This window comes from Dipodomys spectabilis, unplaced genomic scaffold (genome assembly GCF_019054845.1).
Source record: "Dipodomys spectabilis isolate Male_0828 unplaced genomic scaffold, ASM1905484v1 ptg000783l, whole genome shotgun sequence".
NCBI lineage: Eukaryota > Metazoa > Chordata > Mammalia > Rodentia > Heteromyidae > Dipodomys > Dipodomys spectabilis.
Window position 1 is genome coordinate 22,139,757 of NW_024871460.1, and position 24,872 is coordinate 22,164,628.

Below are 24,872 nucleotides of genomic sequence, written 5' to 3' on the forward strand. Positions count from 1 at the left end.
ATCTCCTACCCTTCCACCCCCTACACCCTCCCCCGCCACTTGCATCTTCATAATTTATATAAGATATAGCTACCTATTGAATAAAATATTTATATAATGATGTAGATGGTCCCAGGCTTATAGTGGTTCAATGTGTGTGCACATGCGCATGTGCAGTGCCAGCCTTTGGGCCCTGTCTTTGCGCATTTTTGCTCAATGTTAGCATGATAACATTTGGTCTGTAGCTCCCCTTCTGGTTTTTTGGTAGTTTATTGGAGATAAGAGTCTCACAGACTTTCCTGCCTGGGCTAGTTTCAAACTGCCACCTTCAGATCTCAGCTTCTGTTGTCACTAGGATTGCAGGTGTGAGTCACCAGTGCATATCTCAGTGTAGTAGTTCTATGAACTTTATGTAGGTACAAATTGATAAAACATTTAGCAGAACTATGCTTTGAAATTCTTGGGCTAACCATATGCCATCTTTCTCAAGATGCTGGATATTAGCTGCAGGAAGCACCAGCTTTCAGCAAGCTAGCCAGTCCATCACAAGGGAACAACTGTGTAGTACAGTGTACCACGATGCTAAGCTAAGCTATACTCTTCAGTATGCTAGGTGTATTGTACCTTGACACTTACAGCATTTTCCATGTACAGTATATTTATCAGAATGGAAGTCTATTGTCAATCAAGGAGCATCTACACAGCATGTGTCAAGTATTATATACAACAGATGGAAGTCTTCTGGGGTAACCTAGAAGAACCAACCTTAACTCCCTGAAAGGGGCAGATAGGAAATTAAAATATTTCCAGGCTAAATAAGAGAAGGCACAGAGAATGGTAGAGAAAGTTAGGCCATAGTGTCTATGAATCATTATAGTGTACAAAACAGTGCAGTCTACTGGGATAGAGAGAGAGGGAAGCGGTGTCATTGTCCAAAAAGAAATGTACTCTTTACCTGACTTAGGTAACTGTAGCCCCTCTTCTATGTCCTCAAGTTCCCATTTCACTTCAGAGTTCTCACTCTGAGCCTCCAACTTGGGCATCGTCTGAAGGCCAACTAGTGTGAGCATCCTCTCAGGTCTTCACCCTGTTCCCCAGGCTTTCTCCTGTCCAAGACTTCTGTCCACTTTCACATCACCTTAGGAATCTTAAGCTGGATGTATGGCTCTTGTTCATCTGGCCCAGAGACACTCACTTGCTTTCACCACCCACCACTCTCCAAGACGAAGTGCTTAGTGAAGTCATTCTGCCAACTGCTCCTCACAGGGCGACCTGCCTTGCTCTTCCTATGCCTCTCACCAGGAATGTCCTCCTATCCCTTCAGCCCATTCCAACACTATGCATGTATGTTTCACCATGCTGATGAAGCTCCCTCTTGTATGTCTTTTCTGCTTTCTTTCCAGGACTCCTACAGCAACTCAGCATGCTTTATTTTATTTATTTATTTATTTATTTTTGGGTCCGGTCATGGGGCCTGAACTCTGGGCCTGGGCACTGTCCCTCAGCTCTTCAGCTCAAGGCTAGCGCTCTACCACTTTGAGCCACAGTGCCACTTCTGGCTTTTTTCTTTTTGCTTATGTGGTGCTGAGGAATTGAACCCAGGGCCTCATGCATGCAAGGCAAGCGCTCTACCACTGAGCCACCTTCCCAGCCCTCAGCATGCTTTATTTATTGAGGTACCATACCAAAACTGCCTCTGCTGTTACTTACATTTTTATGTTCATCTTCAAAACAATGCATCTAATCAGTAAATGTTATGTGCTAGGTACTAATGGGCATTATGGGCATATAAACAAGAATAAAATTCTCTCTTGGTCCTTGATCTCATCAGGGGGATAAAATACAAAGTTCATTAACTTCAAAGTGAAAGTGTGTGCTTTAAATAAACATTCAAGGCAGTGGTAGAAGAGACTTCATAAGGCAGTGCATGATTAACTGCCCAATGATATAAACAACGCCTCTCTGATCTAGTCAGCAAGTCTAGAAGGCTCGAGCTGGCCTGCTCTGAGTAAGATACCCAGGGGTTGCTGTCATTGCCAAAGCAAATTTACCATGAGGGGGAAGAATATGAGTTTGTCTTGATGAACAATTTTTAGCATGCAATATTGAGATAGCACACAAAGCTATCTAGAATATTGCCAGTAGTAAATATTAAAGAAAGGGTTCTAACTCACCTGAATTAAAGAGGTAAGAGGTAACCTCTTACTAAATAATTCTCTGTATAACCCTATCATTTGCCTATATTTTTCTCCACCCTTGATTTTGTTCTTTGTGGTAGTCCATCTCCTCCCACTGTCCCCTCTCCAGTGCAAAAGCCACAAATGCAGAGATCTAGTCATTTACTTCCATGCTCTGTTCTCAGGGTTGACACAGTATCTGGTTTATGTTAGGTACTCAAGACATGCTTATTGATTGAAGGGAAGTTCTCCTGCTATTTAAATGAGGGCTGAGGACTTTGGCCACAGGAATCTGAGTACACCCTTTTCCTGATCTCAGTGCGGTGAGGCCTCCTCACTAGGGAGCATTGATCTCCTCAAACTCCACTGCACAGAGAATTTTCATCATAAGGGAAACATCTTTTAATTAGAGGCACCAGGGGACACAGAATTGCAGTATTCTATCTGGTGATGAGAAAACATGTGCCCAGGGTCCAGTAACTGAACAATGCACTTACTTTGCATATGCATGTCTACGGGTACCCTCATTGTCTGTTTCCTTGGAACACTTTAGAAGAAAGGCTTGGGAAATGTCACAATGGAAAGTTTTAATTTAGTTCTGCTTAATATCATATGAAGAATTGGATATAAATAAGCAAGATGGAAAATATGCTAAATTCTGAGTAATCAACATGATGATTGGACTACTACAGAAAGGATGAAAGAAATCAAATATGATTTATTTTTTTGTTGGTCATGGAGCTTGAATTCTGGGCCTGGGCGTTGTCCCTCAGCTTGTTAGTTCAAGGCAAATGTTCTACCACTTGAGCCACAGTGCCATTTCCAGTGTTCTGGTGGTTTTTATTGGAGATAAAAGTCTCACAGGCTTTCCTGCCTAGGCTGGCTTTGAACTGCGATCCTCAGATCTCAGCCTCCTGGGTAGCTAGAATTACAGGCATGAGCCACTGGAGCCCAGCTCAAATATGATTTTTAAAGTAATCCAATATGTAAGAAAATAGGACATCTCAATGAATAATGCTATTACTAAGGCCATCATAACTTAGTGAATAGACCTATCAGAAGAAGTGTCACACTTCCTGCAACCTCAGCCCTACTCACTCAGCATTTGGATACTTTGTGGAGGATCAGACACTTCTTTTCAGACACTAGGAATTCTGAAAAATTCACAACTTATCACATGATAAAAGTCAGGTAAGGCCTAATAAAAGAGAGCCAAAAATGATAAGGGAACATATTCAAAGAACACTGTCCAGACTTCAAGAGACCAGATAGGGCTTCCAAAGGGAAGAGCAATGAATTCACTTGTGGAATTTCTGTTGGAGAAAGGTAGACTAGTGCAGGTCCAGTGGCAAATAAGTGTAAGAACTAAGGGCATATTAGGAATTTCAGTCAGAAGATGTGACTGGGAGATGCATGGGAAAGCACTGAGTGGCCACAAAGGATGAACTGGTACCCAAAACAGGCCTAAAGGCCTGGCATTCTGTGCTAAGTATACCTGTTAGTAATGCATAACACTCTGGAGACAAGGGAAGAATTTTAAGAAAGGATGGGAAAAGATCAGATATTGTAGGTACTTTTAATTATTGACCCAATGAATGACTTTCTCATACTTCAGAAGGCAATAATTTCAGTGGAGAGTTGGTCCCCTCTAGGCACAGGACACAGAATTTGATCAGCAAAAGCTAATCTTGGTAGCTCTACTCTGTTAATATAGCATGACTTAGCCACAATGATTGAGGGGAAAATTCATTTTAGAGCTTATGGAAAGAGTTCCTTGCTCTAAGAAAGGGTTGTAAATTACAGATTTTTCTCTTTTCTACTATTGAATAGTGTATGGAGAAATGTGCTGTTCAGAACAACTGCAGCCATTTTGGAAGCAGGAGGGGACAGGCTTGAAGACAAAAGTCAACATGCCAAGGATGGGAAGGTGAAAGATGTAAAAGACCAAGATCTCTGTTGAAGCTAGCGAACTAAATTAAGCCCTCTGCAGGGCTGAGGAACCCGTAAAGTGGCACTTGCTTGACACATGCAAGTCCCTGGATTTAATTGCCTGCAGCATAAAAAAAAATCAACAAAACAAAATAAAAGCCACAGTCTGTAATCACTCATGTCAAAATTCTTCCAAGTAGAATTCAAATAGAAATTTCAAATTCAAATAGAATTTTTAAAAATCCCCCTACTGCCATCTGGAGATGAGTATTTGTTCAGTTTTCATTTTACAGACAGAAGCATCCCGATTGGCACATTGATTTTCAATTTAGAAAGTTCACTCTGGAGGCAGTGAGCCAATTAAATGGAAGGGACAAGGAATACAGGTTAGCAAGTTAGTAGGAGGTTGTCATAGGAATCGGTGAGTTGTGATGGGTCCTGTGGGTGGAAAGGAGGGAGAGGATTTGAGAAAGAGGAGGACTTGGAAAACATTTGGTTGCATGTCCTGGAACATGTAGAGGTTTTTGAATCACAGTGGTAGTCAACAAGGAAGGGGAACAGAGGAGGAGGAGAAACACATAAGGATGCTATTGTGGAAATTAGGACTTGTGGGTTATGATATTGGCTTTTCAGAGGCAGTAACTAGGGTGCCCTCACTAGGCTGTGGAGTCTTCAAGGATATGGCTCTTGTTTTCCTTAGTACCACTCTCTACTCAGTACCATGGAGTCGATGCCAAGTAAAGATGCTTGGTTATCAACGAGTTGAGTCTTAGAAAAATTCTATCCTATGTACAGGTAGTTAGAAGTGAAGTACAACACACACTCAAGGCCTCTGGTCACTGTTCCCCGCTCCTCCCCTCAGCACATTATCTACCACAAATCAACACGTTAGGGGGAAAAAGGTTGATTCAGATTCTGAAACTGAAGATAAAACTCTTCTTGGCAGATATAGGGTAAAAGAGGGTTTTGTCTCTTAGGTCACATGAAAAGAATATTTAATTTTCCATTTTTGTGGATTTTGTAGAAGATGTTCAAAAGAAAAATGTTCAAGAAGGGTGTGGCTACGGAAATCTGTGAACTACCTATTACACTGCAGTATACCGAGTGAATCAGAATCCTCTCATTTTAACCCTGAGCTCACAGTTAGAATCAGGCAAAACTTTAAGGATTTAAAGTCTATCTGGAGTAAAGGGAGACTAACTTGAACTCTGAGATTCTTTTAAGTTATTCACATGTATTGTCTTTGAAAGAATCAGGAGCCAGCTTTTCACCATTGTGTTAAAACATCATCAAACTACTAGAAGGGTTTTTTTTTGTTGTTGTTGTTGTTGTTGTTTTGTTTTTGGTGGGGCTGGGGCTGGAACTCTGGGCCTGTGTGCTGTCCTTCAGCTCTTCAGCTCAAGGCTAGCACTCTACCACTTGAGCCACAGTGCCACTTCCAGTTTTCTGGTGGTTAATTGGTCCTAAGAGTCACACAGACTTTGCTGCCTGGGCTGGCTTTGAACTGCAATCTTCAGATCTCAGCCTCCTAATTAGCTAGGATTTACAGGTGTGAGCTACTGGTGCCTGGCTTTTTTTTTTTTTTAAAAAAAACTTCTCCTTCTTTGTGGATTTAAGAGAATATATCCTAATTGTTCCAGATTTCCTAATATTCTTTCAGTTTTTTAAAAATGTTTTGAGTCTTTTCAGAGCATCTTTCATTTTCTCTATACTCAAAGCTAAGGGACTAAAAACTTGTCAAGAAAACGATTATTTTCAGGGTTTTTATTTCTTTTCTGACTTAAGTCAGAATTACAAGATTTAGGTATTTCTCTAGATTAAACTACAAGCTATGGAAGAGGTAAAGAGGTAGAAATCATTGACCTTAAACTCAAAGTATTGAAAATGCAATAGAGAAGGCAGAATGCATGTTAAACTCTAGCCATTTAAGGACAATGGCATAAGTGTAATTCAAGTGCCTGAATCTGGAATAAAGATAAAGAGTGCTTTGGAAATTCAGAAAAGCAATGCAGGGCCACAGATTGAAAAAGAATTCATGAACACTAGTGAATGAGGAGTATACTTAAGGAGCATACAGATTTCAAGAGAAGAGCAGTCATATGCAAGAGAGGTAGAAATTGGGGGGGGGAGGGGCTGAAGGTCAGTATTCTAGATTCTACCTTCTAACATAAAGCTTACATGGAAATTACATTCAAGGTGGTTTTTTTTTTAAAAATCTGTTTCCCCCACAAAGCCTTATATTCAGGTTGATATCTTATTGGATTAGCTATTCATTTGGGATTTCATTTACATGTATGAAGGATATTATCCTGCTTCACCCTAAAATGATCCTTTCACCTACTTATCTTCTGTAAATAGTGTCCTCAGCTACTATGCTGGTATTCAGCATATATGGAAAATTAAAAAACATAAGGGCTCAAGCATAATATGATTACTTCAAATTACAGAAATTTAGTAAGTTTAGACAATGTTAGGGACTCAATAAATGTTTATTGAATCAGTGGAAGAAAAGGAGAAATAAAAAGAGATCAATTTTAGAAATATTTTTGCCATTAATATTTCTAAAGTTAGGTAAGAAATCATTTAAAATATTAACTTAAATAGTATTTTAAATCTTCTCCTTAGGTTTGAGTTATTACTGTTTGCCTGAAAAATACAAAGTACATAACTGGTATAATTTAATGTTATTTTTCAGATCAATTATGATTTTTTTGTGCCTAAAGTTTTCATTAGATAATAAGCATTGTCATGTGAGTAGATCCCATTGTTTCCATTCCAGGAATAGACCAAAGATTTGATATCTTTTGAAGTCCAACAGTAACAAGGACATAGCCACAATATAGTTCATCCTTTAAAAACTCTAAAGAAAATAAAAAAGAAATTCCAGGAAACATTTATAGTCATTTAAATGAACCATTCACTTTGCAGAAAGCTCGCTGATTGATAGAATGAGCAGAACAAAGAATGTAAGAAGAAAGAATTGATTCTTTGCAATAACAAACTCCTTTCTCCCAGAGGTAAATTATTTTTGAGCAGGAATGAACTAAAATCTTCTGCATAAGCAAGAACTTAGTTAAGACAAACATTTTAGAGACTGATAGAGATATAGAAGGTCATTCCAGCATTCCAAACTCCCCTGAACTTTTTTTTTAATTGTGAAAATACCATACAGAGGGGTTATATTACATGGACAAGGTAATGAGTACATTTCTTATCAAGCATTGTTGCCGCCTCCATTGTTTCCCCTTCCCATCCCTTCCCATCTTCCCCCCATCTCCTGCCCTGCTTCCACCTTCCCTACCCTCCCTCCATGCCCCAGGCCAAAGTTGTAAAGTTCCTTTTTCTACATAACGACTTGTACATCTCATTGTTGCAATGGGTCCACCTGTATCCCTACTTAAACGATTTGTTTTTTTCCTTCCCCTCCACAAAGTACACCAACATCAAATACAGTGAAAACAGGGGTTATATGGTGGGGGAGGGACATACAAAGCAATAAAGAAATCATCTTATAAATGTATTCAAAACAATCACATGAAAGAAAAAACATTCCCCTGAACTCTTGTATGCTGCAGGGAACTAAATAGCCACTAACCTGGCTACCAAAATGGCCTGTTCTGAGTGACTTCAACCCTAAAAGCAGGGTATCTTTTTTTTTTTAAATTGTGAAAATACTGTACAGAGGGGTTACAATTACATGGGCAAGATAATGAGTACATTTCTTATCAAGCATTGTAGCCTCCTCCTTTGTTTCTCCTCTCCATCCCTTCCCATCCTCCCCCTGCTCCCTACCAACCCCCCCCCCCCCACGCTCCCCCCCCCCCCCCCCCCCCCGCACCAAAGTTGTAAAGTTCGTTTTCAACAAATGACTTGTACATCTGATTGTAAAGCAGGCATCTTGTGCAAGTTATTTAGCCCCTTTGACTCTGTTTCTTCATCTGCAAAATAGATATGATTGTATCTACTTCATAGGTTGCAGTACAGGTTAAAAGACAGTATCTGCAAAAACCTTAAAGGATTTACCCCAGAAGCAGAAATTCAAGAAATTGTAACTTAATAATCCTTAAATAATTATAATGGGCTCAAACTCTCCACTCCAGTCACTAGGTAGAAATCCGGTCTGACCTCACTGGGGTGGAGAGGGACAAGGCCTTCTTACTTTAGGTGAAAATAATCAACTCAACTTGCTCATTCCACACAGAACCATCCCACTCCCAGATCATCTCATGTTCCACAAAGCACACATTGCATGGACATGTGAAGGAATAAAACTGGAGCCAGTTCTCATCATCAAACACAACAAAGCAAGAAATGGCTGGGTGGGAGTGTTTCCTGTCTTTCTTCTGACACAGGTTTCGCTTTCTTCTCACTTCCCCTTTGACTCCTCTCTCCTTTACAGCAGCTCTCTAAATTGCCCTGATACACCAGCCTCTTCCTCACAGTTCACACTCAGCCACTTTCATAGGAGTTCTCAAATTTTAAGTATTTCTTGGTGAAAAATAAGGCCCAGGAAAGAAAGTTAAAGTTTTGAACAAATGATTCTGTACTACTTAGAGGGAAATTTGCTTTCTTATATTTTGATCATGTTTATCAACAACATATATGGGACATCATTCACGTCCAAAGATTTTACATCACTGGAAATAGAAATGTTGTTAGAAAAAAAGTCAAAATATGGTTAAAATATACACATGACAACTGGAGAGAATTTGGAGCCCTTTACTGGGATAAAGGAAATTCCCTTCTATTTTTAATGATGAAGAATTAGTTTAAAACTTAAAACCTCAAGTATGCTTTTAAAACTACAGTATGTCAAGAATATGCTTCCTAAATATCTTAGGTCCATGTAGCACATTTTGTAGGCAGAGAAAAAGAAAAGAAAAAAGAAAACTGGACCACAAGGATCTTAAGATACTTTTTTGTTGATTGTTTTTAAGCCTGTGATATGTTCTGTATGTTTGTAGTCATGAAAATTGTTCTGGAAACAGTTAATGTTAAACAGTTCAATGTTAAACTATGTCTGTGTGAAGAATATCTGGGCATACATTCAAGGCCTCACACTCCTGTTTGGCTTTTTCACCCGAGGCTGGTGCTCTACGACTTAAGACACTGTCCACTTCTGTTTTTTGTTGGTTAATTTGAGATATGAATCTCTCGAATTTGTCTGTCCAAGCAGGCCTCGAATCTAGATTCTCAGATCTCAGTTTCATAAGTAGCTTGGATTGCAGGTGTGAGCCACCAGTGCATGGCAAACAATAACTCTTTTGATTCTGGATATCATGTGAAAGGAACAATATCGGTTCATAAACATTTGAGATCAATAGTTATTTTCTATGACCTGTCGTGGAAGATGCATGAGTTTGTCTTCATTCTGTTCCGACTTCTATTCCTGTAATATTCCTGGCCATATTTTATAATTTTATTAAATTTAAAAGTAACTTTAAAAATCATTTTTGTATTATAAGATATTATAATTTTATAAATAAATAAAATAAAAATATAAATAAATAAAATAAAGTAAAATAAAATAACTACAATTTCATCCTTGCTCCCAAGGGCTTAAGATTTCCCTTCAGGATAGTCACATAACAAGTGACCAGTCAGAGAAATTCAGTTTACATTCAGACTCTTAACAGAAGTCTTTCCAGTAAAGAAAAGACATAGCAGGAAGGATCTTATTCTGAAAGAATGAATAATGGTTTAAAAAAAGTCAGATAAAACATATAGCCAGCAATATACTTAATGGTGAAAAGCTAAAGCCATTTCACCTAAATTCAGGAATGAGACAAGGATATCCACTCTCTCCATTTCAATCTAGTATTAGAATGCCTAGCAAGAGCAATAAGACAAGATGCAAACATAAAGGGGACCCAAATAGGGAAAAAAGAAGTAAAACTCTCCCTCTTTGCAGATGACATGATCTTGTATTTAAAGAACCTCATGGACTCCACTCCCAAATTACTTGAGCTGATTTGAAACTTTGGCAAAGTAGCAGGATACAAAATTAACCCTCAAAAATCAATGGCTTTTCTGTATGCCAATAATGAGAAGAGTGTGGCTGAAATCAGGAAAGCAACTCCTTTTGTAATAGCTCCACGAAAAATAAAATACCTAGGAGTTAACTAAAGAAGTGAAGGACCTCTATGATGAAAACTTTAAAAGCCTGAAAAAGGAAATGATAGCAGAATTAAGGAAGTGGAAAACCTCCCATGTTCCTGGATTGATAGGATTAAAATGGCAATACTTCCCAAGGCTATCTACAAATTCAATGTGATACCTATCAATATCCCAACCTCATTCCTCAAGGAAATAGAAGCAGCAATCCAAAAATTCATATGGAACAAAAAAAGATCCCGGGTAGCAAAAACAAGTAGCTGGAGGAATATCAATACCAAACTTCAAACTCTATTATAAAGCCATAATAATCAAAACAGCTTGGTACTGGTACAAGAGCAGACCTGAGGACCAATGGAATAAAACTGAAGACCCAGAAATGAACCCACAGACTGATAACCACCTAACCTTAGATAAGGGAGCTAAAAAAAATAGAATGGAAGAAAAACAGCCTCTTCCATAAATGGTGCTGGCAAATTTGGCCTGTGAAAACTAAAGCTAGATCCCCATATATCACCGTGCACCAGAATCAATTCCAAATGGATCAAAGACTTCAAAGTCAAAGCAGACATCCAGAAAACATCACAGGAAGGAATAGGAGAAACTCTAGAGCTCCTTGGCACATGTCAAAAATATCATAATAAAGACCCAGAAACACAACAAATCAAAGAAAGGATGGACAAATGGAATTCTATGCAACTGCAGAATTTCTGAATGGCAAAGGACATAGCTAGCAAGATCAAAAGAAATCCTACAGATTGGGAGAAGATCTTCACTAGCCATACAACAGACAAGGGTCTCATATCTAAAATACACTTCAAACTAAAAAACTAAATTCCCCAACAACAAATCCTCAAAGAAACAACTGCCTGATTAATAAGTGGGCCAAAGACTTAGAGAGAGACTTCTCTGAAGAGGAAATAAGAATGGCCAATAGACACATGAAGAAATGCTCAACCTCTCTGGCCATAAATAAATGCAAATCAAAACAACATTGAGATTCCATCTATAATCAAGAACTCTAATAACAACAGATGCTAGAGGAGATATGGCTAAAAGGGCATCCTACTGCATTGTTGGTAGGAATGTAAACTTGTTCAACCACTTTGGAAAGCAATATGGAAGTTCTTCAAAAGACTCCACATAGAGCTCCCCCATGACCCAGCAATCCCACTTTTGGGCATTTGCCCAAATAATCACAAACAAAGCCATACTATGTTTATTGCAGCATTATTTGCCATAGCTAAGAAATGGAACCAACCCAGATGCCCCTCAGTAGTGAATTCATCAAGAAAATGTGATATATTTAGACAATGGATTTCTATGCCTCCATCAGAAAGAATGACATGGTCCCATTTGTTAGGAAATGGAAAGACTTGGAAAAAATTATACTAAGTAAGCCAAGCCCAAAGAAACATAGGTCCCATGATGATTTCTCTTCTCTGCAATAACTAGTTTATGTCTAGGACAAGCAGAAGAGGTCAAAAGCTATGTACATATGACCATATAACCTGATGCTAAGTGAAATGAACCCCAAGAGGTTTTATCTTTGTTGCTGTTCTTTTTAATGTACTTATAATGTACTATGTAATTTTTTTTATTTGTATGTTCTTCCCTCATGGTACAACCCCTGTTGACACTGTATTTGATTCCAGTGTCTTGCATCTTGTATATATATTTTTCTAATTTGGGGAGGGGAAGGGAAATAACAAAATGCTGAAATAAGGATTCAGGATGACCCATTGTAACAATGAGAAGTACAAGACACTATGTTGAAAATGAACTTTACAACTTTGTGGGGGGGGCGGTGGGAGAGAGGAGGGAGGACTTGGGGAGGTGGGGAGGAAAGGGATGGTAGGGGAAAAATAAAGGAGGGTGTAACAGCTCGATAGGAAATGGACTCATTACCTTACTCATGTAACTGTAACCCCTCTGTACAGCATCTTTACAATAAAAATATAAATTAAGGAGAAAAAATGTCAGATACCATGGTATTGGGAAGGGAATTACTTGGGTCAGTGAAAGTTTCTTAGCATAGGACTTGAGTTAGGAAGACATGAGTAGTATTGCTTTTTGTTTATCCAATTTTGATTGTGAGATCACTGTGCTACATCTACCAAAGACACTTCTTTAAAACAAACAAATAAAAACAAAATGAAGTGGAACAACTTATTTTTAGGATGAATCTTAAAATCATTAAATCAGAATCTCTTCAGTGATCATTTAAAAAGAGATAGATAGATCAATAATGGAATACAGTTGACTACCATTATCCCAGGATTGGAAGCCATCAGATTATTCCTGATAGACAAAGGCTTCAGGTTTCCACACAGCACATGGTCAGTCAGTCAATAACCATTGTGAAGGATTACAGAGAGATCTTATTGCAAATTGGTGGCAGGTGTAAGGAACATTTGCTTCATTGTTATTCTTACCTGGCACTCCAGCTTGAATCCAGAAGTTAATGTCTGTCCCTTCCCCTCCAGTAAAGACCTTGGTGACATTGAGATGCTTCAGCAGGCCCATGATCTCCTTCATTATGTCCCTGGCCCTTTCACTGCCACTGAACTGCAGCCCGGTGGGAAGAAAGGTTCCTGCGTCAGACTCCATCACCAGACTATAATTGGAAATATTTCCCTAAAAAAAAAACAAGAGAGAGCAAGACACAGAGAGGAGGTGTTTGGTTCCTATCTGCTGCTTCTGTGCTTTCTCCTTGGCAACTACTAAACAACAATAACCAAATTCTCAGCCTCTTTGCATGCTGTTACCAAATCATAGGTTGCTATTGCTCTGCCCAGCTTGGGGGTCTGTCTGCATATTACTTCAAGGTTTTGCAATGCAAAATTACTCATCCTGGGATTTGCCAAAAGCAATGATTGACTTGGAAGGATTTTTTTAAAGTCTAATAAACAGAATTGTATTAAATTTAGTCAATTAGTTTTTACTAGCAATAATATTCGTTCAACCATTTTCTTAAGAGTCTGCTGTATCCTGGGATACAATTCCTTCTACAAGGCAGAGATCTCCAGAGTCTTGGCCATGCTCATACGAAAGAAAGAATGCTCTGTGGACTTGTTTCTGCACCTCTTCTCTCCAAAGAGACCTTCTATCTTACTTTAATTGTGAGTTCTGCTGAAGCTAAAAGGCCTCAAACTGACAGGTTTGTCTTGGGTTTCTGATTTTGTTGTTGTCTCATCTGTTGACTCCCTAGGGAGGGAAGTAATAGAACAAGACATGAAACACTGCACTCCCTGGTGTAAAACCCTAATTGCAGGCAGCTTTTCCAGGTTGCCAGTTTGTAAACTCTTGTAAAGTCTGGTAGGCAAGCACTCAGTGATTTCATGTAGCCAGTGTTGTCACTGCAAGAGCTTAGAATATAGCAGGCACCTCTACAGGCTGTAGGCTAAATTTCTACCCAGCCCTAACTTGCAAATATAAAGCCCTCTGTTTCTCTGAAACCATGTTCTTTTCCAAGACTGATTAACCCCATCAGTTGAGTTATTCCCGAGCTATCCTCCGATGGCACTGCTACTCATTCTTCATTTGCCATTGAGTAATGGAATCTCCCTTGGTTTTCTTTGGCAATCTATGATGTAGACAAGGCAGTTTTACGACTGATGCCATTTCAATGAATAGGCAAGGTCAAGTGACTTTCTCAAATGCATGGAGCTGGCAATTGGTCCAGCTTGCTCTGAAATCCTATGCTTTCCAAACCTCCATAATGCCATTGTTAGCCTGGAGTGGAGTGGTTAAGTAACACTCATTGGTGCCTTAGAATGATTATTCACTTACATCATGTATTTCCCCCTAAAGCAGGTTCCACTGTGCAGTGGCTTATTTACATTTGTGGTGGGAATGTACTGAGCTCACAAAGACAACACTGCCAGCATTGTCAGATCTAAATGTAAGACCCTGGACCATCAGCATTTTGGTGATTAATGACGGGAGGGTTAACAAAGCAGAAGCCTGCTCATATTATTCTACTCTTGTTTCAAGGGATTCTTATCTTCATGGTACTGAGGTTTTCAGCAACAGACCCAAGTCATATGCAATAATAGGAGCCACCTTAGCTTTTAGGTGTGGCTTCTGTATTATTAAAATAGATATTATGTAAAATATTTGCATCCATGTCTTATAGTCAGGGCTTGTCTCATTCTTGTGCTGCAGTTGGAAATGTGTTTTGGGAGTCCTGTTCTTTGTTTATGGGACTTTCTCTATCCTTCCATTCTGGACTATACCTTTCCTTGCAAAAAGGAGAAAAAAAAAATCACAATCTCTTTTGCAACTATAACAGAGTAGGCAATCTTGTATGTGAATACTTCCTATATTACAGGCCAATCTCATGTTTCCAATAAGAAAGACGGGCAAATTGCTCCTAATTATGTACTATTTAGGTCAACAGTGGAGCAAGTTAGCAGTTTAGCTGTCAGACCCACCACTAATGAGCAGTCTGGTGCAGTGGACACAGCCTTGGACCCACTCTGTTCTATTCCTGACACACCAACTGGCACTGTGAGCTACCAAGGCAGATAACTGGCCTCTCTCTCTCCCTGTTATGTCCCCTTAACTCTTGACTTCTTCATCTGTAGAATGAGATAAATGCACACAGGAAGATTCTAGCATGTTTAAAGAAAAAAAAGCTTCTGTAGAAGTGAAAGTGGATTTATGAGGGAATCTAACATGGCCATTAAGGTTTTTTTCTGGCTTTCTTTAACTGAAAATGAACAGGTACTAGATGGACAGGAATCTTTACAGTCTGGAAAGGCCACTGTTCAGTGGCAGAAGATGCTGTCAGGCACACAGTGAGTAATGTAAATAAGTGTTCAAGGGTGGCCTAGATTACATGTGTAGCTGCTGGATTAGCAGAGATAATCCAAATTGGATTGGAACCTTGTGTTTATCAGTCTTCAGATTGTGTGACTGGGACAGCCTGTGTCATGTCTCAGTTTCTCTCTTCGTAAAATGGAGATGGTAATGGTATCTAACTCATGGGTTTTGAAATACTGCACTGTTAAGGCTTGGATACAATTATCACTTGATAAACAGAATCAACCTTATTGTTGCTGTTCTTAGCACTGCTTATAAATATATTGCAGATTGTCAACCATGACTCCAATACAAACCATTTATAGATAGCATTTTTGTGACACTTTCTACAAACCAAACAGTGGTGAAATGCTGTGCAGATCACTCTGTGTACTATTAAGTTACATTAGTGTTAAAATTTCAGATACCTATTGTGGTTTAGCACCCCTTCTACCTAGAGACAGGAACAGAATAAATAGATACCTCTTCCCAACCTTAAATTTACTGGAAATGCATGATCCTTCTGAAAGTTCCACGATGGCACTTTAAGTGCTATTGTAGCTAACACCTATAATCCTAGCTACTGTGGAGACAGAGATCTCATGATCCTGATTTGAAGCCAACCTGGGCAAAAAAGTCTATGAATCTCTTATCTCCAAACAACCAGCAAAAAGCTGGAAGTGTAGATTTGGCTCAAGTAGTAGAGTTCCAGCCTTGAGTGGAAAAAGCAAGATCATGAGGCCCAGTGTTTAAGCTCCAGTACTGGCACATGTATGGACACACACAGACACATAGACACACAGACACACAGACACACACACACACACACACACACACACACTCACTCACACACACACACACACACACACACACACACACACACACACACCACGGCTATTATAATTCCAGTTTTCAAGCCATTGAGAAGGTTGTATAGTTGGTAAATAGTACAGTAGGAACTAACAAACACTCCCCAGATGGGTCTGTCTCAGTATGTGTTCCCAACCCTTTACTATTCTGCTTCCTGAAGGAGGCCTTCTAACCTTCCAGCCACAAGTTTTCACTTTGAAGTAAGAAACAACAAGACTAATATGAGGACTACTTGCGAAAAATTTATCGTCTCTGCTAATAAAGCAGTTTAATCACAGAAAAGAATGAAAACAAAAACAAGAACCCCATGGATCTGAAATTTCTTTCCAACTAGAAATAAGTTAAAATAATAAGATATCCTTTCAAATAAGATAGGATGGGTTGATGCCAGTACAACAGAATTCTGGCATAGGTAGAGATATGTTTGATTTGCATTTATGTACAGTTGGGTTAGCTGCTGTTAACATGAAGGCAGGATTCTATTGTTTTCTATTTATATACAAACATCTCCATATGCTTTCAATAAACAAGACAACAAACCACCCACTGTCTATGACACTGCTTCTCTCTACATTTCTGGAGTCATTATCTAATTGTTAGCACATGATGAAGGAGTTGGGGAAACAAAATGTCTGCATGATGAAACTGGAACTAAGTTGCTGGGTTCTTAGAACTGCTGCTTCTCAGGAATGTGCTGTCCCAAACATCTAGATTTCTCTTGTGTGCCATGAGCTGGCTAGGGACACACTCTGTGTAGATACGAAGTGGTTATTGCTAGTCTCAGGGGACAAAGCCATGTTTGGTTTTCTCACCCTTTTTAGCACATGTTATTCAAGATATCTATCCTCTTGTGTACAGGGTATAGGAAGAAACCTGCTCCTGGAGCCAGAATGTTTTATTCCTGAGGAAACTAGTGCTGATTGAGACAGCCCATAGCCGAGGTGGATGAGTAGCTCAAGGGCAAGTTCAGATACAGTCTATAACCCCTTACTTTTCTCTCTCTAATACAGGAAGCATTTCTCTACTAGGAGCCATGGATGCTGTCATTTATTACCATGCAATATCCTTAGTACAATGAGGAGGAATGCTCTCAGGTAGCCTCTTAGGTTGGGATTGCCAGATTAGTTGAAATCTGCTCAGGGGTGAGGAATCAAAACTTTGTCATGTGTTACACGCACATCCTCTAACACTTCTTTTTTTTTCCTTTTCTTTTATTTTTAAAGTCCAGTCTATTACGCCAAAAAACAATTTGGTAAGCATTAGCATTCTTTGGGTGCAACGTAAGATTAAAAAGTAGAAAATGGTTTAAAAATACATATTACAATGTTTTAAAATGCTTACTTTCAGCTATAAACATAAGGATGATGTTTATGTTCTTTGCTTTCATAAAATAAAACAACCCAGGCAATACTTCAGAAATACAGACCCAAGTTCAATAACATCTATTTTCCTTCCAACTTTGGCTCCCTTGCTTAAAAGGTTTTTAATTTCTCATAGTCTAGAGAAAATAATTGAGAAAATAGGCCTATTTTCTCAGGGTTCTTAACATATCTTTGGTTTTGACCTAAAATGACACCAGAATCCCAAAACTGAAAAGTAAAAGCATTTCCTAATTGTTTGAGTTAATCATTCCCTTTAATCTTCAAAGAAGTAAGTCAGCACTGACAGAGAGCAATCAGCCTTGGTACCACTTTTTTTCTTCCACAAACTTAATATTTCACAGATGATGGTGGTGATAATGTTTGGTCAGGTGGTAGGCTCAAAACAAATTGTCAAAGCAGATCATCTCTTGATGTGTGAGCTTGATGGCTAAACCCACCTCTCCAAGTAGTGCCAAGGCACAAGAATTCTATCTCTAGCAGGAAAGGTGGTGGCTCTTCATAGAGCTAGAGCCCTGGCCATAATCAGAACTGCAAGGTCAAAAATAAAGGCTATGCTCCCTGGTTAAAGGGTATCCTTAAGTTCACATTCTTATATGCACTTTGGAACAGCTATGGGTACCCAAGGGTGATGTGAGGGAAAAAATGGTGATGAGGTGGAATACTGTAAGTTATTTTCATTTAACAGCTAAACTGACTGCATCTTGGGGAAACAGGCAGCCATGGCTAAGTTACATTAATGTTAAAATTGCAGATACCTATTATAGTTTACCCCCCCCCCCCCAACCTGGAGACAAGAACAGAATAAATAGACACCTGTTCCCAGCCTTGTCACTCAGTGTGTGTACATAAACTTATTCTGCTATGAGGCAAATCTGTGTTTTCAGGAAGTCTCATTTTCACAATGTCAATCTATATCTCAATGCAGTCTCATCTTCTAGTCAAGTCCATGAATAGCCCTTAAATTTACTAGAAATGCATAATCCTTCTTTAAGTGCTACTATGATACCAATAGTCAGTCACTAGCCTAAAGATAGGGCATGAGCAATGGCTAAATGGTGTGTTTTACTTATATTGTACAGGAAATAGAACTTTGGTCATTTTGATTAAGGAAAGAAAGGAATATAACATTCAGGTAAACTTTAAAAGGCTCACATGGGAAGCTAGGCATGGTGGTGGCACCTGTAATTGGAGCCCAAGGTTAGCTCATGGAAAAGCACAAATATTTTATCTTAAAAACAAAAAAAGAGCACTGAGAGGGTGGGGTGGTGGTGGTGGCTCAATTGATGAGTACCTTCTTCAAAAGTGCAAGACTTTGAGTAGTAGGGTCTTATACTATTAGGAAAATACTACTTGGAAAAAAAGGGAAAAATTACATGACAAATTCTTATCTGTCATAACTTCATTCTTGATGCTTTAGTAACATAATCAATAGTTGGACTGAGATTTCACAATTAAATTTTAATTTCTATAATACCACACATTGGGCAAGTGTCTCATGTTACTGGCTTCATATTAATTTCTCCAAGCAGTAGGTAAGAGACATGTTCCACATAGTTGGCTGTTTTCAAGTAACTTCCTTGCCTTGGCATTCTCTGTCACATGCAATCTACTTTGTCCTTGAACCTCTGTGTTGGCCACCTCTAATCTAATTGGATAGGACTGTTTTTCTGTTAAAGCACAGCATTTACCAGCTGGCAGCAGCTGGATGTTAAATTAAATGTGATGAGGTCTATGAACATGTATGAGGAAGAGAAAGCAACCATGGAAAACATTGGAGAAATCTTGATAGAAGAGCTGATGTGTAGCCTGAGAAGAGCCACTCATATGTTCTTAGGACTAGAGAAGAGGCACTTGAAAATACATTTTAAAGGAATTAATTAGTTAAACATACAAGCAATATTATAATGTTATGAAGATAGGTAGTTTTCCAAGAGAGATGCAGAGCCTAGGCACTCTCTCAAGACCTAAATGCAAACATGTTCTGTAGAATGTCCCATCTCAGATATCAATTTTCCCTTTTACAAGATTTATGGCAATTAGAAAAAAAAATTCAAGATTGAGATTACTGGTGAGCAGAAGGGTACAAATACTTGAAGGAGTCACACTTGACATTGCTTATTCCTGGAAATACTTTCTTTCCTTGGCGTCTGGGACTTCAAGGTCTTGGCTCTTTATGCACCACTGAATGTTTCTTCTTATTTTTTTTGGCTGAGTTTTATGCCTCTACAAGTTGGGGTGGTCAAAAATAATCTTTAAAAAAACTTTTCTTTTTCTCTGTCTTCACATGGCATGTCTGAAATTCTCTGAAAGGCTTATGGTCTTAAGTTGGCCTGATGTAGTCCCATTGGCTCTTTCCTTAAAGAACATCTGTTCTTTAAGTCCTCCCCTGCTGTCATCCCATCTCAGACAGCATCAATTTTTACCTGAACAATTGCTTTGCTTCAGTTCTGCTTACCTTTGGTTTCTTCTCAGCCCAGCAGCAGAATGGTCATTTTAGATAGTCATTTCCATCATGAAACTCCACTGCCCAAGAGCTTCCAATAGTTTTGGCTTCTCAGAGACAGTGGCCCCAGAGGCCTGACTCCACCTGGCTCCTCCTTTATGTCAATAACCTCACAGGCTTCTACTTTCCTTTCTCTGCTTTACTCCATGTATATTGCCTTTTCCTCATACTTCATGCCTAGCATGGTTCCCATCAGCCCCTTGAAAAAAATTCTCCACTTTCCCCAGTGATATCTTCCTTCTCAAAAATTAAATATATCCTTATATCCAGATCTCTTCTTCTGTCTTACTTTTCTCTTCAACCATACTCATCCTGCAACATATTATTTTATCTATTTTCCCCCCAGGCTATTATCATCCACTAGAATGGAAACAAGATGAAGAGAAGGCTTAAAATAGGTCTTGCTACTTAAAAAGCTCTCTATGAACATGGGCTGAGAGAAAGAATGCACATATACAAGTATGTGGTTAGACACACGTATGTATATAGTAGATGCAGACCCATATAAGCATATAATTAAGTCTTGACAGTAGAGGTGGTAAAGATGGTGACGGTGGTGATGTGAGAAGTATGATAGGAAATAATGCAACAGCAACTTTTTGGAGTTTTAGAAAATTGTTTTTCTTAAGAAAGCATAGAAGGGCTGGGAATGTGGCTTAGTGGTAGAGTGCTTGCTTAGCATGCATCAAGTCCTGGGTTCGATTCCTCAGAATCGATACACAGAAAAGCCAGAAGTGGCACTGGGGCTCAAGTGGTAGAGTGCTAGCCTTGAGCTAAAAAACTGAGGGACAGCATCGAGGCCCAGAGTTCAAGCCCGATGACCAAAAAAAGAAAAGAAAAGAAAAGAAAAAGAAAGAAAGCAAAGCAAAGCAAAGCAATGATGCATGTTTGAGGAAACAGATACTTAACCTGGTTTAACATTATCCATGCATACACCCAGTACATTACAGGTTGTCCAATTACTGTATTTCTTTCTTTTTTTGGGGGGGGGGTCCGGTCATGGGGCCTGAACTCTGGGCCTGGGCGCTGTCCCTTAGCTCTTCAGCTCAAGGCTAGCGCTGTACCACTTGAGCCATAGCAGCACTTCTGGCTTTTTTCTTTTTGCTTATGTGGTGCTGAGGAATTGAACCTAGGGCCTCATGCATGCAAGGCAAGCGCTCTACCACTGAGCCACCTTCCCAGCCCCCATTACTGTATTTCTTAACTTTTATGTATCAGTTAAATGCATTTAATGTAAAAATCATCTCCCCCACTAAAGAAGTATGGGGGGATGAGGGAAGCAGATGCCCTGGACATTGTATTTCATTCTAGTCACACAGGATGTGCCCTTGGCAAAAGGCACATGAGAGCTCCACATTATTTCTTATAACTGAAAGGGAACTTTCAAGATTCTTAGAATACAGAATGTAATGATACTTTAAGTACCATAAATAAAAAATTAAATACTTCCCAGAAAGCTACATCAAGTAAAGGTGATGGAAAAATGCCACAAATGATGAAAATACAAGTGAAACTTCAAAAGTTTCCTCAATAATGTGATAATAACAAATTTGGAGTCTGTGTCACAAAGTTTTCTTCTTATCAGATAAAAACAGGGCTGAACCCAACCTCAGCAGAACCCGTCATGATCATTTTGCCTTCTGATAATCTCAGTGTTACTCTGGAGAAAAGAAAATGTCTACCATTCCTAGGGGAAAAACTGGTGATCATACTAACTGAACTGTAAGTGAAAATACTAAAGGTAAAAAAATTAGTTAGTTAAAGTAAAGTTAATAATACATCTTGAGGCTAATAATACATGATATAATGGTAAGAATGACAGAAACCAATAAATGAATCCCAAGACATGGGAAAGATTTAGCAATTGCTTTACATACTTCCTAAGTTTTAAAATATTCAGGCAAAACGAAGGAAAATAATAAAAAGGATAACTCAATTTAGCTCTGAGAGGAGGTATGATAATTTAATAGGTATAGTTTAGATAAAAGGAGGGTAAGAAATTAGAGCGGTTATGGGAAAGAATTTAAGTATGTATCTGTAAGGAGAACTCAGGGGGGTAAAGACAAACAATATTCCTCATCAGAGAATTGTAATAAACAGCTTCAAGGAGACGGGAGGTAGCCATGAGAGAAGTATGGTCATCCTAAGAAGTCAGCTGAGGACACTTAGGGGAGACAGAATGCTAGAAATGAACCAACCCAGATGCCCCTCAGTAGATGAATGGATCAAGAAAATGTGGTTTACATATACAATGGAATTCTATGCTTCCATCAGAAAGAATGACATTGCCCCATTTGTTAGGAAATTAAAGACTTGGAAAAAATCATATTAAATAAAGTAAGCCAGACCCAAAGATACATAGATCCCATGGTTTCCCTTATAATGCAATAATTAGTATATGACTAGGATAATCTTAAGTATAATCTTATCAGATGAGCAGAAAAGCTCAAAAGCTATGTACATATGACCATGTAAGATGATGCTAAGTGAAATGAACCCCAAGATATGGACACAAGAGGTTTTTCTTTGTTGTTGTTTTTATTGTACTATGTGATTTTTTTGGTATGTTCTATGATATATACCCTGTTATCACTGTATTTGATTTTGGTATCCTGCATCTTGTATATACCTATATCTAATTTGGGGAAGTGGATAGGGAATAACAAAATGCTGAAATAAGGAAACAGGATGACCCATTGCAACAATGAGACTCACAAGACACTATGGAAATGAACTTTACAACTTCTGGTGGGAGGGAAGGAGTGCCGGAGGTGGGGGAGGGAAGGGATAATAGGAGAAAAACAAAGGAAGGGGTAACAATGCTTGACAAGAAATGTACTCATTACCTTACTCATGTAACTGTGACCCCTCTGTACAGCATCTTTACAATTGAAAAAAAAAGAAATGCTCAAAGCAGGCAAAATAAAAGCAGTCAGCCAGGTATATTGACTGGCCTCCACTTACTCCTTGTATGTCTGCATTATTCCTGAAGGGTATCACCGGTACAGGTAACTGGAGGCTGTCAGCTTCATAGCAGGGCAGGAATCACAACCCCACTCTCCTACAGCTGCCACATGGGGCAAAAGAGAAGACGCATAGATACTATGTCCTTGCACCTGCTTTTCTGATAGGTAAAAAATATAGACGCATTACTTAATTTCTCTGAGCCTCAGTTTACTCATTTGTGAAATATGGGTAACAGTTATTTTGCAGGTTTATTCTAAGGCAGGATTCTGCCTTTATTTGGATTTAATTAGATATTTATAGATTTGGAGTTAGACTGTGAACTTGGATAAGGAAATATTACAATGTATTTATTTTCATTAACCTCTACTTGAAATTCAGAATTTCCTTCAACTATAAATGCATGCAATAAACCATGCAGAAGTTTTAATGGAACCTGTCACTTTGTTACCAATAGGCATTATAGTTTGATGTCACAGTTGACTTGTTGCAAAAATCTCAGAACAATCTTTATATTCATTGTTAGTTTGAAAATTAGAGTATCTAAGTAATTCTTTAAGATTTTTGTCTAAAGCATCAAAACTCACACATATAAATAAAAAACTTAGTTTTAAAAACTTAGGTGATGGGACAAAAGCTAAACCAAGGCAACAGCAATACTCACTGGATACTATGTTGGAAATGAACTTTACAACCTGGCCGAGGGGGGGGGGGGAGGGAAGGGAGGGGGGAGATTCAGGTGGGAGAGGGAAAGCAGGAGAAAACAAGGGAGGGGGGTAATACTATTCACAAAGAAACGCACTCATTACTTATGTATCTGTAACCCCTCTGTACATTACCTTTACAATACAATAAAATAAAACTTTAGTTGATTCAAAGAAAGTGCATATCCTTGTAACACTATGCTTTTAGTTTTGTACATTTAAAAATATCATTGGAGAAGATGTGCATAGGTCTCCCAAGACTGTCAAAGTGGCCCAGGGCACAAACAATAGTCAAGAGCCTGTGTTGGATGAACGATGTCTTCATTAGTTTAGTAGTAGAACGAGTTTGTGAATCTGGGTCGGGGTCCTGGCTCTCATACAATGACTAAGTGACATTGACAACCATGTAATGTCTCTGAGTTTCATGCCCTCTTCAACCAAGGAAATATCTATGTCATAGGGTTGGACTAAGGATTGGATGAATTTAGATGTGCTACATGTAATTGGAGATATATTGTATACCATGCTATGTTTTCTCTTGAGACTTGTAATTATTATCAACAGAGAGTGACTAATAAGTAGATTAACTATAAGGGAAAGCTATCACTAATATGGCAGGACAAGAAACTGGGCTATCTTTTGGGAATTGATACTTTTCTATTTCCCTTATCTACCAGATCTCCTTGATTGTAAGAAGCACATTTTTTCCACCCATTTAAATTTTCTGAAAATGAGATGTGGCTTGCTGATGGATTCCATAAGGAACTTGTCAAACACCAGGCAGAGAAACAAGCTGCCATGAATTAGTTGTCATTACTTGTTCATGGGTAAAATTCCTCATATAGAAAGGGCCTCAGGTAATTCATTTTACACCTCACTTAAGTTATTTGCATTGGCATCAACATAGATCATTAAATTTTAACTTCAAGTCTCTAATTATTTATTAGAATTCTTCATAAAGTTTTGATGTACCCAGAAGATTGATTTGCCTGTGTGAAACAGGACAATTAAAAGTAGCTGGAGTTATCAGAATTCAGAATTCAGAATTCAGTCTGGAATTCAGAATGGCTCCTGGAGTTCCATAAAAACATCTCATGGAAGCCTTCTACTTGGGTCCCAGACAACTTGCCAAAAACTTCCTCAGACAAGGATAAACAGTATGGCATCTAGAAATGTTAAAAGAAATGAAAAAGCAAAAATTTACCCAAATTGAATAAGTAGATAAAAGACTTAATACACCTTACAATCAGACAGTCAAGCCCAAATGCACATTCATATCTTTTCTACAACTTTTGTTTACATTTGTTTGTTTATTTCTTTGTTTCTTTCTTTGTTTATATGTGGTTCCAGAGCTTGAACTCAGGGCTTGAAGCAGAGCTCTTTTGTTCATGGTTGATACTCTACCACCTCTTCTTTTTTTAAAAAAAATTTATTTTTTTCCCAG

At 38.6% G+C, this 24,872-nt stretch overlaps 1 protein-coding gene across 1 annotated transcript in view; it reads right to left on the bottom strand.

Annotated features, from left to right (window-relative positions):
* LOC122102293 (carboxypeptidase Q-like) overlaps positions 1–24,872 on the bottom strand; it is a 173,411-nt gene that overhangs the window by 69,330 nt on the left and 79,209 nt on the right. Inside the window, exon 4 of the mRNA XM_042672906.1 lies at positions 12,635–12,836. Coding sequence (XP_042528840.1) covers positions 12,635–12,836 — 202 coding nt within the window. The remainder of the gene's footprint in view (positions 1–12,634; positions 12,837–24,872) is intronic.